The 19,451-nt window shown below is 42.6% G+C and overlaps 1 protein-coding gene across 1 annotated transcript in view; it reads right to left on the reverse strand.

Moving 5' to 3' along the window:
• The window catches only part of LOC106577097 (heterogeneous nuclear ribonucleoprotein L-like), a 63,247-nt gene that overhangs the window by 6,885 nt on the left and 36,911 nt on the right, over nt 1–19,451 (reverse strand). The window contains exons 4-8 of the mRNA XM_014154833.3: nt 17,065–17,150; nt 16,552–16,648; nt 16,349–16,421; nt 4,611–4,676; nt 3,621–3,835 (exon numbers count right to left, since the gene is read on the reverse strand). Coding sequence (XP_014010308.1) covers nt 3,621–3,835; nt 4,611–4,676; nt 16,349–16,421; nt 16,552–16,648; nt 17,065–17,150 — 537 coding nt within the window. The remainder of the gene's footprint in view (nt 1–3,620; nt 3,836–4,610; nt 4,677–16,348; nt 16,422–16,551; nt 16,649–17,064; nt 17,151–19,451) is intronic.

The raw sequence follows: 19,451 nt of genomic DNA on the forward strand, positions 1-19,451 counted from the left end.
CAGGTGGGAAAGGGCAGTGTGGAGTGCAATAGAGATTGCATCATCTGTGGATCTGTTAGGGCGGTAGGCAAATTGGAGTGGGTCTAGGGTTTTTGGGATATTGGTGTTGATGTGAACCATAATCAGCCTTTCAAAGCACTTCATGCGTGAGTGCTACGGGTCAGTAGTCATTTAGGCAGGTTACCTTAGTGTTCTTGGGCACAGAGACTATGGTGGTCTGCTTAAAACATATTGGCATTACAGACTCGGACAGGGAGAGGTTGGAAATGTCAGTGAAGACACTTGCCAGTTGGTCAGCGCATGCTCGTAGTACACGTCCTGATAATCCGTATAGCCCTGCTGCCTTGTGAATGTTGTCCTGTTTAAAGGTCTTACTCACATCGGCTGCGGAGAGCGTGATCACACAGTCGTCCGGAACAGCTGGTGCTCTCATGCATGTTTCAGTGTTGTTTGCCTCGAAGTAGTTTAGCTCGTCTGGTAGGCTCGTGTCACTGGGCAGCTCTTGGCTGTGCTTCTCTTTGTAGTCTGTAATGGTTTGTAAGCCCTGCCACATCCGACGAGCGTCGGAGCCGGTGTAGTATGATTCAATCTTAGTCCTGTATTGACACTTTGCCTGTTTGATGGTTCATCAGAGGGCATAGTGGGATTTCTTATAAGCTTCCGGGTTAGAGTCCCGCTCCTTGAAAGCGGCAGCTCTAGCCTTTAGCTCAGTGCGGATGATGCCTGTAATCCATGGCTTCTGGTTGGGGTATGTACTTTCGGTCATTGTGGGGACGACGTCATCGATGCACTTATTGATGAAGCCAATGACTGACGTGGCGTACTCCTCAATGCCATCAGAAGAATCCCGGAACATATTCCAGTCTGTGCTCGCAAAACAGTCCTGTAGCTTAGCATCTGCTTCATCTGACCACTTTTTTATTGACCGAGTCACTGGTGCTTCCTGCTTTCATTTTTGCTTGTAAGCAGGAATCAAGAGGATGGAATTATGGTCAGATTTGCCAAATGGAGGGCAAGGGAGAGCTTTGTATGCGTCTCTGTGTGTGGAGTAAAGGTGGCCCAGAGTTTTTTTCCTCTCGTTACACATTTAACATGCTGATAGAAATTTGGTAAAACGGATTTAAGTTTCCCTGCATTAATGTCCCGGCCACTAGGTGCACCGCCTCTGGATGAGTGTTTTCCTGTTTGCTTACGGCGGAATACAGCTCATTGAGTGCGGTCTTAGTGTCAGCATTGGTCTGTGGTGGTATGTAGACAGCTACAAAAAATACAGATGAAAACTCTCTAGGTAGATAGTGTGGTCTACAGCTTATCATGAGATACTCTACCTCAGGCAAAGCAAAACCTTGAGACTTTCTTAGATATCGTGCACCAGCTGTTGTTTACAAATATACATAGTACGCCAGCCCTTGTCTTACCTGTCGTTCAGCCACAACTCAGTGAAGCATAAGATATTACAGTTTTTAAATGTCCTGTTGGTAGTTTAACCTCTCTGGGCTAGGCGGGACGAATTCGTCCCACCTACGTAACAGCCACTTTAAGCCTGTGGCGCGATTTTCAAAACCTTAAAAATCCTATTACTTCAATTTCTCAAACATATGACTATTTTACAGCTATTTAAAGACAAGACTCTCGTTAATCTAACCACACTGTCCGATTTCAAAAAGGCTTTACAACGAAAGCAAAACATTAGATTATGTCAGCAGAGTACCAAGCCAGAAATAATCAGACACCCATTTTTCAAGCCAGCATATAATGTCACCAAAACCCAGAAGACAGCTAAATGCAGCACTCACCTTTGATGATCTTCATCAGATGACAACCCTAGGACATTATGTTATACAATACATGCATGTTTTGTTCAATCAAGTTCATATTTATATAAAAAAACAGCTTTTTTTACATTAGCATGTGACGTTCAGAACTAGCATACCCCCCGCAAACTTCCAGGGAATTCGCTAACATTTTACTAAATTACTCACGATAAACGTTCACAAAAAGCATAACAATTATTTTAAGAATTATAGATACATTACTCCTCTATGCACTCGATATGTCCGATTTTAAAATAGCTTTTTGGTGAAAGCACATTTTGCAATATTCTAAGTACATAGCCCAGGCATCACGGGCTCGCTATTTAGACACCCGGCAAGTTTAGCACTCACCATAATCATATTTACTATTATAAAAGTTTGATTACCTTTTGTTGTCTTCGTCAGAATGCACTCCCAGGACTGCTACTTCAATAACAAATGTTGGTTTGGTCCAAAATAATCCATTGTTATATCCGAATAGCGGCGTTTTGTTCGTGCGTCCCAGACACTATCCGAAATGGTAAAGAAGGGTCACGCGCATGGCGCAATTCGTGACAATAAAATTCTAAATATTCCATTACCGTACTTCGAAGCATGTCAACCGCTGTTTAAAATCAATTTTTATGCCATTTTTCTCGTAGAAAAGCGATAATATTCCGACAGGGAATCTCCTTTTCGGCAAACAGAGGAAAAAATCACAAAGGCGGGGGCGGTCGGGTCACGCGCATAAGCCCAGAGTCCCTTGATCGGCCACTTGAGAAAGGCGATAATGTGTTTCAGCCTGGGGCTGGAATGACGACATTCTGTTTTTTCCCGGGCTCTGAGCGCCTATGGACGACGTAGGAAGTGTCACGTTAGAGCAGAGATCCTTAGTAAAAGATAGAGATGGAAAAGAAGTTCAAGAAATGGTCAGACAGGCCACTTCCTGTAAAGGAATCTCTCAGGTTTTGACCTGCCATTTGAGTTCTGTTATACTCACAGACACCATTCAAACAGTTTTAGAAACTTTAGGGTGTTTTCTATCCATATGTAATAAGTATATGCATATTCTAGTTACTGGGTAGGAGTGGTAACCAGATTAAATCGGGTATGTTTTTTATCCAGCCGTGTCAATACTGCCCCCTAGCCCTAACAGGTTAATCTTCCTTGTAGGTCGTTGTTTTTATTTTCCAATGATTGCATGTTAGCTAGTAGAACGGAAGGCAGTGGGGGTTTATTCGATCGCCTACGAATTCTCAGAAGGCAGCCCAACCTCCGTCCTCTTTTTCTCTGTCTTCTCTTCACGGAAAAGATGGGGAGTTGGGCCTGTTCCTGGGAAAGCAGTATGTCTTTCACATTGGGCTCGTTGGACTCGTTAAAGGAAAAAAAAGCTTTTGCCAGTTCGTGATGAGTAATCGCTGTTCTAATGTCCAGAAGTTATTTTTGGTCATAAGAGACGGTAGTAGCAACATTATGTACAGAATAAGTTAAAAAATAAGTTACAAACAACGGGGAAAAAAACGAGAAAAAAAAACACAGTTGGTTAGGAGCACGTAAAACATCAGCCATCTTCTCCGGCGCCATGAATCAGATGTGCTAGCTCTGGAATAGATTAAATCCATGGAACAGTTGTGGGTCCCCTACAGAGATTTGAGAACTACTGCTTTAGCACACCTACTTCAAACAGAAATACTTCAAACAGAATAACACACACTGACAACAACAACAAATGAATTCATCCAAGAAATGTTCATTCACACTCAAACTATCACAAACACAAACATGGATGCCCTCAAGTCCCTCCTAAGGTGGACCTCTGCTGCTGACCTTTTCGATGTTGCCATAGAGACAGAAAAGGTTGAAGATGCGGGTGCAGTTCATCTTGGTGGGGTGCAGGCCGCTCACCATGGCGACAGAGCTAGAGCCGTGGTTGTTGTAGGAGGAGCTTTGGGGCAGGGGGTAAGCCACCACCTCTGGGATGTCGTGGGAGCTCAGCTTGTACCTGCTGTTCCCTGGGAGAGGCAGCAGGGGGCAGTGTGACCCTGGAATACATAACACAAGGGGAAAGGAGGAGGAGGGGTTACAACTTTCACTTCCACCTGAGTTGTGTTCAGTAGGCATGAAACGGGATAAAACATTTTGAAATGGAGGAGGTCAGCTACTACTTTCTTGTCCTGTTTGATCCTACTAAACACAACCCTGATGGTAAAAGGAGTCTGGAGGTGGGTTACGTATGGGTAGCCTCTGGAGACAAAGCAGGGTGGGAGGTCTCTACTCTCTACTCCTCTCACCTTCAGATAAGGTTGGGAATCTATACCATCCATCTGAGGCATAGAGGTGGTTGGGCAGGGTTTCACCTGAGGAATGGGGAGTGTGGAAGGGGTGGATAATGTAGCAGTCTGTATGGATGGGATGGATAATGTAGCCATCTGCGGATGGGAGTGCAGCGAGGATAGAGTGCTGCAGCGGGGGGGGAGCCTCTGCTGGATGGGAGTAGCAGCGTGGAGAGTGAAACTAGCAGTCTGTATGGATAGAGTGAATAATGTAGCAGTCTGTGTGGATAGAGTGGATAATGTAGCAGTCTGTGTGGATAGAGTGAATAATGTAGCAGTCTGTGTGGATAGAGTGGATAATGTAGCAGTCTGTGTAGATAGAGTGGATAATGTAGCAGTCTGTGTGGATAGAGTGGATAATGTAGCAGTCTGTGTGGATAGAGTGGATAATGTAGCAGTTTGTGTCTAGAGATGTCTAGAGATGGAAGAAGCCGATACACGAAGTAATATGGTAGTGTTTTGATGCTGAGAGGCGGGATCTTACCATATCCATTGTCTCCGTAAGAGGACGGGTGCTCCCCCAGTATGGCCTGCCTGCCCTTCCCACGCTCTGAAACATCCACACATTCACAACATAGGGAGAGAGTATGAGGTAAATACAAATTAAAATAGGTGCTATTCGCATAGACACACTGATAGAAAGGTAATTGAAAGTAAAGAAGCAGAATAATTAGAGGCGACAGAAACCCTATTATGACATTACAGGTGAGTATGAGTACACCGACTGGGGAAATCCACTCTCTGTTGACGTCTTACTTTACATTCATTACAAGTTCACATAGTAACAGTGCAGGCATAGGGCACAACAGGGCACAATAATGAAGTCAAAGCTACACATGGAAAAAATGCTATTGATTATCACACATAATAATCATTATTGGGGGGCTTATATTTGTCCTGATACACACAAGTGTGTAATAGAAATGTGTTTCTTGCGTATCCCAACTCCCCCTGAGACACCCACAAAGAGTGGGGTCATCATTGTGCAGCACGCCTAGAGCAATTAGGGTTAGGTGCCTTGCTCAAGGGCACAGCAACAGATGTTTCACCTTGTCGGCTCCAGTATTCAAACAAGCAACCTTTCAGTTACTGGCCCAATACCTGCCGCTCTATCAGAGCATGCTCCTGGTAATAATTTGCATTAGAAGGACTACAATGCATCCACAGTTGTACCTTTACCATAGTAGTTGCACTTTAAATAGTAGTACTATGTTGTACTAATACACACAGAGAGAAGAAGACGCCAATAAATGCTTTAAAAAGTAGGTCCTACTGTTAACCCCAACGGCAGTTCACTTTAAAAAATATCATTTAAATCCTTCACAACCTATAGACAAGGAACAGTAGAGAGAAAACACAAAAATAGAAAGAAACAACATAAAATATCACATTTTAAATAGGGGGAAAACATTGTTACATTTGTAATACAAAGATTGGTGTAGGAACAGTACCTGAATTACATCACTAGCGTGAACAGTCAGCAACCCTCTCACTGAGGTCTTGGCTTTATTGGCACAGGTTGTCTCTCAGCACAAGTGCACAACATCAACCTGTGTTACATTATCATACAGTCAGTTCACATCTGCCACAGAATCACAGTGAGATACATGGAGGCACAGGATGGACAAAGAGCAGCTGCAGTCCCATCTTCCACAAGAACAGTCCCAAAGGAGCCCTCAACATGCCTAATAATAGTTCAAATCAAATATTCAAATCAAATTTTATTTGTCACATGTGCCGCATGCAACATCTCGTCGGCGCTCCTGCTTTAAAGTCACACCCTCTAAATATTGTCTCACAGCAGCCGGATCAGAGCTGGTGGAGTATTGTTTGTTTGGGAGCTGTGGGGGCTTGGGATGGACTCTGGGGATGAGAGCGGGCACAGAGTTGACTGTTAACAGCCTTGCTAATACTCTGCTGCTGTGCTGTGCTGCACATGGGAAGGGTTAGTTAGTTAGTAGGACTCTAGCTTACTGCACCCTGATGTTAATGTGCTATGAGTTCCAGGGATGCCTGTTGGGCTACTTTGGAAGTCCTTACACCTGCAGAGTTTCAAACCCAAAGCGTGATCTTTTGCACCAATAAGTATTCTGTCTCTGTCAGGGATCAGATCAAATCAAATCAAATTGTATTTGTCACATGTGCCGAGTACAACAGGTGTAGACCTTACAGTGAAATGCTTACTTGCAAGCCCTTATCCAACCATGCAGTTCAAGAAATAGAGTTAAGAAAATATTTACTAAATAAACTAAAGTATCATAATTTTTTAAACCTTTATTTAACTAGGCAAGTCAGTTAAGAACAAATTATTATTTTCAATGAGGGCCTAGGAACAGTGGGTTAACTGCCTTGTTCCAGGGAAGAACGACAGATTTTTACCTTGTCAGCTTGGGGATTTGATCTTGCAACCTTTTGGTTACAAGTCCCAACGCTCTAACCACTAAGCTACCTGACGCCACATTGCTACCATAACAAAGACCAAAGCCGGCGGGAGTACCGTTGATGACAGTAGTCTCTCTATCACAGGTGAAGGATCTTTTAAACAAACAAAAATAGTTCTACAAGCAGTTGTTACAACAACAAAATAGCTTCAAGTGTTTTGTCCGAATACTGGTTGATTCAACTAATAAAAGAATGAACGACCTGACCAGAGAGGTCTAGGACCTGAAGAACAGTTTGCAGTTCTCCCAGGGTCAGCTCGATGAGTTGAAACAGGAGAAGGGCAAGATGACAGCAATCTGTAAGTCATTGAGAGAAGACATCAGTTCTGTGTGTGAATCCATGATAACAAAGACAGAGAAATCAGACTCGAGGGACAATCAAGGCGGAACAACATGGTTGTGGACGGAATTGCAGAATCTCCACATGAGACCTGGACGGAGTCTGAGGACAAAGTGAGGGAAATTATCTCGGAGAAACTGAAGATGGACCACAGGAAGATTGAGGTGGAGTGTGCCCACAGGACTGGAAAACTCACCACCGACCAAGGTAACAGGCCCAGGCCGATAGTGGTAAAGTTCCTGAGGTTCAAGGTACATCTTCCTCAACGAAGACTATCCTGAAGCTGTGCGCCAGAAAAGGAAATAACGTATCCCAGCCATGAAAGCTGCCAGATCGCGTGGGGACATTGCTTACATCTGCTATGACAGGCTCATTGTCCACCCTCCCTCCCAAAAGCCTGGAAGGGATGAAAGAGCCAAGCCTATGGGTTAATAGCTTCAACCCTGCAGCCCCCCCCACACACACACACACACACACACACACACACACACACACACACACACACACACACACACACACACACCACACACACACACACACACACCCACACACACACACACACACACACACACACACACACACACACACACAAAAATGGATTAATGGACTGCTGAATGTATTTTTTTTTCTCTTGTTTTGTTTGCTCTTTTCCATATTATGTCTATCTCTGATAAGATACCCAGGAAAGGCCTGGAAATAGCCCATATTAATATTTGTAGCCTTAGAAATAAGTTTCATGAAATCAATAACTTGCTAACATCAGATAACATTCATATATTAGCCATTTCTGAGACTCAGATAATTAATTTGATGATACAGCAGTGTCAATACAAGGATATAACATCTATAGAAGAGACAGAAATGCTAATGGGGGAGGTGTTGCTTTATATATTCAGAGCCATATCCCTGTAAAGAAGATCTTATGTCAAGTGTTATTGAAGTGTTGTGGTTGCAGGTTCACTTGGCACATCGAAAGCCTTTTCTTTTGGGGTGTTGCTATAGGCCAAGCAGTCAGTATGTAAATAATATGTGTGAAATGCTTGATAGTGTATGTGATGTAAACAGAGAGGTCTTCATTCTTGGGAACCTGAATATTGACTGGTTTTCATCAAGCTGTCCACTCAAGAGAAAGCTTCTCACTGTAACCAGTGCCTGTAATCTGGTTCAGGTTATTAATCAACCTACCAGGGTGTTTACAAACACTACAGGAACAAGATCATCCACATGTATTCATCACATTTTTACTAATACTGTAGAACTTTGTTCTAAAGCTGTATCCGTACCCATTGGATGCAGTGATCACCGTATAGTGGCTATATCCAGGAAAGCCACAGTTCCAAAAGCTGGTCCTGAAGTAGTGTATTAAGATTTTTCTATGACTCTTACGTGGATGATGTTAAAAAATATTTGTTTGTCTGATGTGATTAATAAGAAGCATCCAGACGCTGCACTTGATTAATTTATTATTGATTAACATGCACCTGTTAAGAAACTGACTGTTAGAACTGTTAAGGCTCCATGGATTGATGAGGAATTGAAAAACTGTATGGTTGAAAGAGATGGGGCAAAAGGAGTGGCTAATAAGTCTGGCTGCACATGTGACTAAAATCAACAAAAAGAAGAAGAAACTGTATTATGAAGCTAAGATCAATGATATAAAAAATGATGGAAAAAAACTTTGGAGTACTTTAAATTCAATTATGGCCAGAAAGACAAATTGAACTCTATATTTCATTGAATCAGATGGCTTATTCATCACCAAACCATTTGATATTGCCAATTATTATTTTGTCTCTCTCTTTTTTAGGGGGTAGATCAGCTTTAATATTGCAAATAGATTGTGGCTTCTGTCAATGTAATTGTCTGCATCCTTTCCAATCTCCCATCTATTTTTCGGGGGCAAATATATTATTTTAAATATATATTTTGTAAAATACATTTTCCTTTATTATTGTTCCCTAACTCTATCACCCCTCCCCTAATTGGAGTAAACTAATGGACAACAATAATTAGGCTTCCACTTCCAGCTTATATATACACTACATACATTTCATGGACAGTATATTTTACATTGGTTATCTTCTGTTTGTTTTAAGTACCCAGCCTTCAACTCCCCTCAACCCCTCCCATCTATCTCTGAAGACCATCCAGTTTTCATTTCTAGCTGCCATATATTTTTCCTCCTTGTTCGCACACACTTTTTCAGTTCTGCCCACAAATGTTCTATAGGATTGAGGTCAGGGCTTTGTGATGGCCACTCCAATACCTTGACTTTGTTGTCCTTAAGCCATTTTGCCATAACTTTGGAAGTATGCTTGGGAGCATTGTCCATTTGGAAGACCCATTTGCAACCAAGCTTTAACTTCCAGACTGATGTCTTGAGATGTTGCTTCAATATATCCACCTCATTTTCCTGCCTCATGATGCCATCTATTTTGTGAAGTGCACCAGTCCCTCCTGCAGCAAAGCACCCCACAACATGATGTTGCCACCCCCATGCTTCACGGTTGGGTTGGTGTTCTTCGGCTTGCAAGCGTCCCCCTTTTCCCTCCAAACATAAGGATGGTCATTATGGCCAAACAGTTCTATTTTTGTTTCATCAGACCAGAGGACATTTCTCAAAAAGTACGATCTTTGCCCCCAGTTGCAAACTGTTGTCTGGCTTTTTTATTGCGGTTCTGGAGCAGTGGCTTGTTCCTTGCTGAGCGGCCTTTCAGGTTATGTCGATATAGGACTTGTTTTACTGCCGATATAGATCATTTTGTACCTGTTTCCTCCAGCATCTTCACAAGGTCCTTTGCTGTTGTTCTGGGACTGATTTGCACTTTTCCCACCAAAGTACGTTCATCTCTAGGAGACAGAACGCGTCTCCTTCCTGAGCGGTGTGACGGCTGCGTGGTCCCATGGTGTTTATACTTGCGTACTATTGTTTGTAGATGAACGTGGTACCTTCAGGCATTTGGAAATTGCTGCCAAGGATGAACCAGACTTGTGGAGGTCTACAATTTCTTTTCTGAGGTCTTGGCTGATTTCTTTTGATTTTCCCATGATGTCAAGCAAAAAGGCACTGCGTTTGAAGGTAGGCCTTGAAATACATCCACAGGTACAACTCCAATTGACTCAAATGATGTCAATTAGCCTATCAGAAGCTTCTGAAGCCATGACATCCTTTTCTGGAATTTTCCAAGCTGTTTAAAGGCACAGTTAACTTAGTGTATGTAAACTTCTGACCCACTGAAATTGTGATAGAGTGAATTATAAGTGAAGTAATCTGTCTGTAAACAATTATTGGAAAAATGACTTGTGTCATGCACAAAGTAGATGTCCTAACCGACTTACCAAAACTATAGTTTGTTAACAAGAAATTTGTGCAGTGCTTGAACAACAAGTTTTAATGACTCCAACCTAAGTGTATGTTAACTTCCAACTTCAACTGTATATATGGGCAGTACCAAAACAAATGATCTAATTATTCTGTCTCTTCACAGCAAAATCTGCAGAGCTGGGATTGTTTTATCCCACATATATATAACATTCTATTGGTTGTAAGAATTTTGTATAACAATTGAAATGGAATGTTTTGAAACCAGCGTCGTTTTGTGTTTCAGTTCATAAAATCATGTGCCATGGAATCAGTACATCTAAAATCTCCTCCCAACTATTTTGCAACCTATATGGTGCAGCTGTCAATTCTTTTGTAATTTTGGTCTTTAATGCAGGGCTGACAGACAAGTTCTTTACCTTCTCCCATTTCCACTTGCCTCTTTTTTTGCGGTAATGCTGCAGCTGGTTGTAATTTTGGATAGAACAGACATTTCCATATATTTTGGTTATTTGCATGTGTGACATAACTCCACCCTTCCTATTTATGATACAATCTTCAAAGATTATACAGTTTCTAAAAATGTTCTTCCAAAAATAATGTTTTTTTTTTATCAATTATTATATTTGAGTTTAACCATAATATTATTTTAATGATTACTTAATTGACAAAGCATGCAAACTTTTGCAGAAAATGCCAATAGCGAACACAGAGCCATCGTACTCATGCATGAAAAAACTAAGAATGAAAGAAAATCATTGTAAGTTTGAATTTTGGAAAGTTAGTGTGGAAGAATTGGACAAATTATTGTTATTGATCAATAATGACAAACCTCCTCGCATTCACTACTTAGATGGAAAGCTATTGAGGAAGATAGCTGACTCTAAAGCCACTCCTATCTGTCAAATCTTTAATCAGAGTCTAGAGGAAAGTCTTTGTCCTCAGGCCTGGACAGAAGCCAAAGTCATTCAGGTTACCCAAGAATGGTAAAGCGGCCTTTACCGGTTCTAACAGCAGACCTATCAGCTTGTTGCCAGCTCTTAGCAAACTGTTGGAAAATAATTGTGTTTGACCAAATACAATGCTATTTCTCTGTAAACAAATTAACAACAGACTTTCAGCATGCTGATAGAGAAGGGCACTCAACATGTACAGCACTGACACAAATGACTGATGATTGGTTGAAAGAAATTGATAATAAGAAGATTGTGGGAGCTGTACTGATAGATTTAAGTGCAGCCTTTGATATTATTGACCATAAACTGTTGTTGAGAAAACGTATGTGCTATGGTTTTTTAACCTCAGCTCTGAATCCATGATATGGCAATCTATCTAATAGAACTCAGAGGGTTTTCTTAAATGGAAGCTTCTCTAAGGTCAAACATGTAAAGTGAGGTGTACCGCAGGGCAGCTTTCTAGACACTCTACTAATTTCCATTTTTACCAATGACCTGCCTCAGGCATTAAACAAAGCATGTGTGTCCGTGTATGCTGATGATTCAACCATATCCGCATCAGCAACCACAGCTGGTGAAATGACTGAAACCCTTAACAAAGAGTTGCAGTCTGTTTTGGAATGGGTGGCCAGTAACAAACTAGTCCTGAACATCTCTAAAACTAAGAGCATTGTATTTGGTACAAATCATTCCTTATGTTCTAGACCTCAGCTGAATCTGGTAATGAATGGTGTGGCTGTTGAACAAGTTGAGGAGACTGTCATGGTCAAAACATATAGATTCAATGGTTGCAAAGATGGGGAGAGGTCTGAGGTCACACTCCACAAAGCAAGTCCTGCAGGCTCTAGTTTTATCGTATCTTGGTTATTGTCCAGTCATATGGTCCAGTGCTGCAAAGAAGGACCTAGTTAAGCTTCAGCTGGCCCAGAACAGAGCGGCACGTTTTGCTCTTAATTCTAATCAGTTTTGCTCTTCATTGTAATCAGAGGGCTAATATCAATACTATGCATACCAGTCTCTCTTGGCTAAGAGTTGAGGAAAATCTGACTGCGTCACTTCATGTTTTTATAAGAAAGATTAATGTGTTGGAAATTCCTAATTGTTTGCATAGTCAACTTACACACAGCACTGACACACACACTTATCCCACCAGGCATGCCCTCCATATCCAAAACAAATTCAAGGAAACGTACAGTATTATACAGAGCCATGAGTGCATGGAACTCCCTTCCATATTATTTAGCGCAAGTGAACAGCAAACCTGGTTTCAAAAAACAAATAAAGCAACACCTCACACCGCAACGCCTCTCCCCCATTTGACCTACTTGTGTGTATGTACTGACATGTACAATATGTGTAACTGATAGATGTGCGCACGCGCACACACACACGCACACACACACACGTTAATGTTTTTAAATGTATGTAAATTGTAAAGTATTTTGTCTGTAATGTCTTTTTCGTTATACGTCGGACCCCAGTAAGACTAGCTGTCACCATTGGGGATCCTAATAAATCAAATCAAAAGCTACCAGAGATTTGCTTTGGCAATCATCATTTCCCTGCTGAGCTGATAAGAAAATTAAAGCGCTGCTTCTCTTCTTGACTGACTTTCTACATTTTTGGGGAAATGGTCCATTAGATTTCCAGTATAAATTGCTAGTTATTACCCCACCCAAGCTGAATGCTATTTCCTACAAAGGTGTCAGGGGGTGAGGGTCATAGCTGAGCCTCCTTGAGGAGGCCTACTACAGATGTAGGATCTTAATTTGATCACCTTGTTGCAGGAGAACTTTCCTGCAATGCAGGAAATGTAAAACTTGTACTGTATTTCAGGCTTCTGAAGTTTGTAATTTATCAACCCCTACAAAAAAGCCATTAATTATAATCCACATAATAATTCACATTTGCTATTGCTGCAGGATAATTTTCTTGCTGTAGCAAACTGGCTCAAATTAAAATATTTGCTGTAGGCTACAGCAATATGAACCCTGCTGCGGTTAAAGCATCTCAGAGGGGACGTGATGTCACAGAGAGCCTCTCTGGCTGGTCCCCTTGGGATGTAAAACAGACACTTTGTTGTTGCAGTTGGTAGAGCATCAAGCACTAACACGTTGTAAAACCATGTTAACACCTGTTCCTCAATGCCAGGGAAATGGGTTCTGTAGGAGAAGGTGCTGCATACCAGATGATAGATAGAGTAGAGGTCTGGGTTACTTCATTCTAGCTGATAGAGCTATGATTTATCACCAGAGCTTGGCTTGGGCAGGAGCTCACAGGAACTGAGTACTGCTCGAGTTCCTGCAACTCTTATAGAATATTGGATTAAAAGTATTGGGGTGTTCTGGCACCTAAATAATAAACAGTACCAGTACCCAAAATGAGTACCGACACTATTTCAGTCCAAGTTAAGTTAAGCACTGTTTATCAGATCACTTAAATGGGCTGATATACAATCCAACACCCAGTATAATAAAGGTGTGAGGGTGCTTCAAAGTGAATAAAATATCAGTTCCTCTCAGGTAAGCATGTTACTTAAGCAGTCTGTCCCGAGGTAAGAGCTGTCCACAGAGGACGATGGAGGAATAAATTAGAATGCCGTGGGAACGCCACAGCAGGAGGCTAACTCACTCTCACTGGGGTTTCAAATGAGTTAGCATCTTGCCTGAGTTTTCTAATTTAGCCACGCAGTAAAGGGAGATGTTCATCGTAAAGTAAACCTCCTAAGCAGGTTACTAATGTCTCCTGGTTAGTCTGAATAGATAGATGCACTTTAAGAGACAAGGGGCTATGACATTCACAGAGCTGTGACTTTCAGATGGAGATAGAGAAGTTGGACCTCTGATAGAGGGACTCCAGGTCTCACAGAGCTGTGACTTTCAGATGGAGATAGAGAAGTTGGACCTCTGATAGAGGGACTCCAGGTCTCACAGAGCTGTGACTTTCAGATGGAGATAGAGAAGTTGGACCTCTGATAGAGGGACTCCAGGTCTCACAGAGCTGTGACTTTCAGATGGAGATAGAGAAGTTGGACCTCTGATAGAGGGACTCCAGGTTTCACAGAGCTGTGACTTTCAGATGGAGATAGAGAAGTTGGACCTCTGATAGAGGGACTCCAGGTTTCACAGAGCTGTGACTTTCAGATGGAGATAGAGAAGTTGGACCTCTGATAGAGGGACTCCAGGTCTCACAGAGCTGTGACTTTCAGATGGAGATAGAGAAGTTGGACCTCTGATAGAGGGACTCCAGGTCTCACAGAGCTGTGACTTTCAGATGGAGATAGAGAAGTTGGACCTCTGATAGAGGGACTCCAGGTTTCACAGAGCTGTGACTTTCAGATGGAGATAGAGAAGTTGGACCTCTGATAGAGGGACTCCAGGTTTCACAGAGCTGTGACTTTCAGATGGAGATAGAGAAGTTGGACCTCTGATAGAGGGACTCCAGGTTTCACAGAGCTGTGACTTTCAGATGGAGATAGAGAAGTTGGACCTCTGATAGAGGGACTCCAGGTCTCACAGAGCTGTGACTTTCAGATGGAGATAGAGAAGTTGGACCTCTGATAGAGGGACTCCAGGTTTCACAGAGCTGTGACTTTCAGATGGAGATAGAGAAGTTGGACCTCTGATAGAGGGACTCCAGGTCTCACAGAGCTGTGACTTTCAGATGGAGATAGAGAAGTTGGACCTCTGATAGAGGGACTCCAGGTTTCACAGAGCTGTGACTTTACTAGGGAGTTGAGACAATCATAAAAGGAACTGTGACTCTCTTCATCCACACAATGTGCTTCCATTAACAGTGCATGCAATAATTATTATCTAAACATTTGTTATCTAAACTTTTCTCTCTGCTAAAATAGGCATTTCAACACATTGACATTGACAGAAATACTATAATATAAAGTAGAGCTTATAGAAGAAGATAGTGTCAATTTGGTATTTAAGTAGATTACAGAGCATAGGTGTGTATCTTATTGTCTGATTTAACAGAATACAGGCTTTCTCTACAGGCCTGAAGACAGAGAGAAATGCACTCTAATGTTCCCATGTCCAGACTAGGTATTGTATACACTAATACATGAATATTTCTACTACTGGTCATTTGGTGAGGGGATATAAAGGGATTTAGCCAGTCAGAGCACTGACTGAATAAGATCAGGATGCAAGCAAGAGAAGAAAATAGGTCCAGTCTAAAAGCAGTCAGTCCTCCAGCCATGAGGTGGCACTGGTGGGTTGTCCTGGGCATGTTGATGTTGAGGTTGCATGAGGTCAGGATGAATGAGTAGTCTCTCTCCCTCTCTCTTGAGATTTGGGTGAAGATGGATGCATGTTGTTGTGCAGGGTCAGCCTGTCGTCCATCCCTCCTTTCTCTCTCTCTCTCTCTCTCTCTATTCCCATGGGTGGCAGGTGCAGGCTTGTGAGAGACGGATGTGAGAGTGTGTTGCTTGGAGAAGGACGCGCAGTGGGTCGATCTTGTGTTGGCTTGGTTGACTGCAGGTCTGTGGTCCATACTGGTCCTTAAACACCTTCCAATAGGTGCGCTACAGTGACAATGATGACTTCACATAGACAGGGCCATATCTCTGCTCTTTTTCAAACAGCATCTTTGCTACTGTAACATTCCTCATACAATGATAAAACCGCTGTACCCACATCAGCCTCTGACTCAGTATCTCTCTGTCTCACATTTAGCAACGTTAGCGAGGATATAGAGAAGTATCTCCAAGTATCTGTTTCATTTTAGCTGATGCAGACTAAACTCAAGACAAACAGTCTCTCTCTCTCTCTCTCTCTCTCTCTGTCTCGCTCCTATCTCTGTCACTCTCTCTCCTCTCTCTGTCGCTCTCTCTCCTCTCTCTGTCGCTCTCTCTCCTCTCTCTGTTGCTCTCTCTCCAACAACTAAGATCTGATTTATCTACAGCCTGCAGGAATGAAAAGACAGAAAGAGCCACACTTATTTGATATCCTTACCGCTCCTTTCCTGCTGTTCTGTTTGCAGCCTGGACAAATTTGATTTACTGAGCCAGAGGGACGAAAACCTGACTCTGCCCTGCAGGCTGCCCATGGACTCTCTGACAGCCTGATATGGCAGGTTTTAGTCCTAACACAGCAGCTTCTACACAATGAGAGTGCTCCATAGACTACAGAACAAGGAGCAGATTGTTACCTCTTCGGACCAGGTAAGGCTTTGTGTAGTCCCAGCTCTCGTTGTCATTTCTGATCACGTTCAAGCGAGTTGGCTACAGGGGGGAAACAACAGATATGTTGCTGCATGCTGAGGCTGATCATCAGGAAGTGCTCTGGTGTTTTAAACAAAATCTATTTGCTAAGCATTATATATGTGATTGTGTGTGGTGAATATAGACTTACCCTTGCATATTCGATTTTTAAGGTGCAGCAGCCGGCATAGATGTCGGCTCCATTGAGAGCAGCCTTAGCTTTCTGAGCACACTCGACGGACTCAAACGTGAGGAGGGCAAGTTAAGGACAACAGCAAAACAACCAACGAACCTCAAGCCTCAATTCACAATTACAAGTCCCCGGATAGAAGTTATAAAACCTCTAAACCCATCAACAAAAACAAGTCTATGCTCGTTGAATAATTTGACCTGGGGATACCTTTCTTGTTGGCTCACCCTCCACCCCTAACACTCACACCCTAACAGACAGACAGACAGACAGACAGACAGACAGACAGACAGACAGACAGACAGACAGACAGACAGACAGACAGACAGACAGACAGACAGACAGACAGACAGACAGACAAAAAGACAGACAGACAGACAGACAGACAGACAGACAGACAGACAGACAGACAGACAGACAGACAGACAGACAGACAGACAGACAGACAGACAGACAGACAGACAGACAGGATATTCCACCATGGCCTGGATGCCGTTGCGTTTGAAGATGACGATGCGCATTACACTGCCGATGGGGTTGCAGACGGTGTAGAGCACGTCCTTGGAGACAACAGAGGGAGACAGAGAGAATGTTTGAGTCAGCTCTCACCAAGGCTGCAGACAGAAGATAAAAGCTCCAATCAAATTAAATCATATTTTATTTGTCCCATGTGCCGAATACAACAGGTGTAGACCTTACCGAGAAATGCTTACTTACAAGCCCTTAACCAACAATGCAGTTCAAGAAATAGAGTTATGAAAATATTTCCTAAATACATTAAAGTAAAAATAAAATCAAAAAGTAACACAAGAAAATTACATAACAACAATGAGACTATATTCAGGTACCAGTACCGGTGTTCCTTGCCTCGAAGCAAGCATAAAAGGCATTTAGCTCGTCTGGTAGGCTCGCGTCACTGGGCAGCTCGCGGCTGGGTTTCCCTTTGTAGTCCGTATTAGTTTTCAAGCCCTGCTACATCCGACGAGCATCAGAGCCGGTGTAGTATAATTCAATCTTAGTCCTGTATTGACGCTTTGCCTGTTTGATAGTTTGTCTGAGGGCATAGCGGGATTTCTTATAAGCATCCGGGTTAGAGTCCCGCTCTTTGAAAGCGGCAGATCTAGCCTTTAGCTCGGTGCGGATGTTGCCTGTAATCCATGGCTTCTGGTTGGGATATGTACATACGGTCACTGTGGGGACGACGTCGTTGATGAAGCCGGTGACTGAGGTGGTATACTCCTCAATGCCATTGGATGGATCCCAGAACATATTCCAGTCTGTGCTAACAAAACAGTCCTGTAGCGTAGCCTCCACATCCTCTGACCACTTCCGTGTCTCTCTAATCAGACTCTGTTTGACTCAATAATAAGACAATTCAACCCTATCCATGACCAGCCTGCATACTTCCTGCTTTAGTTTTTGCTTTTAAGCAGGAATAAGGAGGATAGAATTATGGTCAGATTTGCCAAATGGAGGGCGAGAGAGAGCTTTGTATGCATCTCTGTGTTTGGAGTAAAGGTGGTATAGAGCTTCGTTTCCTCTAGTGGAATTAGGTCAAATGGATTTAAGTCCCCGGCCACTAGGAGCGCCGCTTCTGGATGAGCATTTTCTTGTTTGCTTATGGCCTTATACAGCTCGTTGAGTGCGGTCTTAGTGTCAGCATCGGTTTGTGGTGGTAAATAGATGGCTACGAATAATATAGATGACAACTCTCTTTGTAGATAGTGTGGTCTACAGCTTATCATGAGGTATTCTACCTCAGGCGAGCAATACCTTGAGACTTCTTTAATATTAGACATTGCGCATCAGCAGTTATTGACAAATGTAATCCATGGCTTCTGGTTGGGATATGTACATACGGTCACTGTGGGGACGACGTCGTTGATGAAGCCGGTGACTGAGGTGGTATACTCTGTTCTGCCAATGCACGGAGAAGCCAGCCAGCTCTATATTATCCATGTCGTTGTTTAGCCACGTCTTGTCAAACATAAAATATTACCGTTTTTAATGACCTGTTGGTAGGATAGTCTTAATCGTAGATTGTCCAGTTTGTTTTCCAATGATTGCACGTTGGCCAATAATACGGAGAGTAGTGGTGGTTTACATACTCGTCTGCAAATTCTTACAAGACACCCCCCTCCGTCTTTTCTTCACGCGGATGACGGGGACTTGGGCCTTGTCTCAACAAAGCAGTATATCCTTCGCGTCGGACTCATTAAAGAAAAAATCTCTGTCCAGTTCGAGGTAAGTAATCGCTGTTCTGATGTCCAGAAGCTCTTTTCGGTCACAAGAGATGGTAGCAGCAACATTATGTACAAAATGAGTTACAAACAATGCGAAAAAACAAACAAAATAGCACAGTTGGTTAGGAGCCTGTAAAACGGCAGCCATCCCCTCCGCGCCATCACACAATTTTACAATAGCGAGAACAATCTGGATGCAGGAACCTATATGTTATCCATTTTAAAGTTCCATTGGTCTTGATATAAGACACTCTAGTATGGCATTGTATGTCTATCTATAAGAGTGAGTGTATATCTATGTGCATACATCTATCAGTCCTTTAGTGTGTGTGTTCATTCTTCCATAATGCTTGAATGTTCTAGCACAGTGACTGTGTCTCTCTAATCAGACTCTGTTTGACTCAATAATAAGACAATTCAACCCTATCCATGACCAGCGTGCATAACTATTGTATTTCCTCTCTGCTCAGCTGGAATGAGACACAGGGAAGCAGTGCTGGATGCTTTCTCAGCCTATTTGTTCATCCATATCTGAAGAAGACTGATATACGTGAGCTTCCTGGTATTCTAATCATCAGACACATGCTATCTGAACACATCTACAGACGCCACGCTGAG

The sequence above is a fragment of the Salmo salar genome, chromosome 18, assembly GCF_965601325.2.
Source record: "Salmo salar chromosome 18, fSalSal1, whole genome shotgun sequence".
Taxonomy (NCBI): domain Eukaryota; kingdom Metazoa; phylum Chordata; class Actinopteri; order Salmoniformes; family Salmonidae; genus Salmo; species Salmo salar.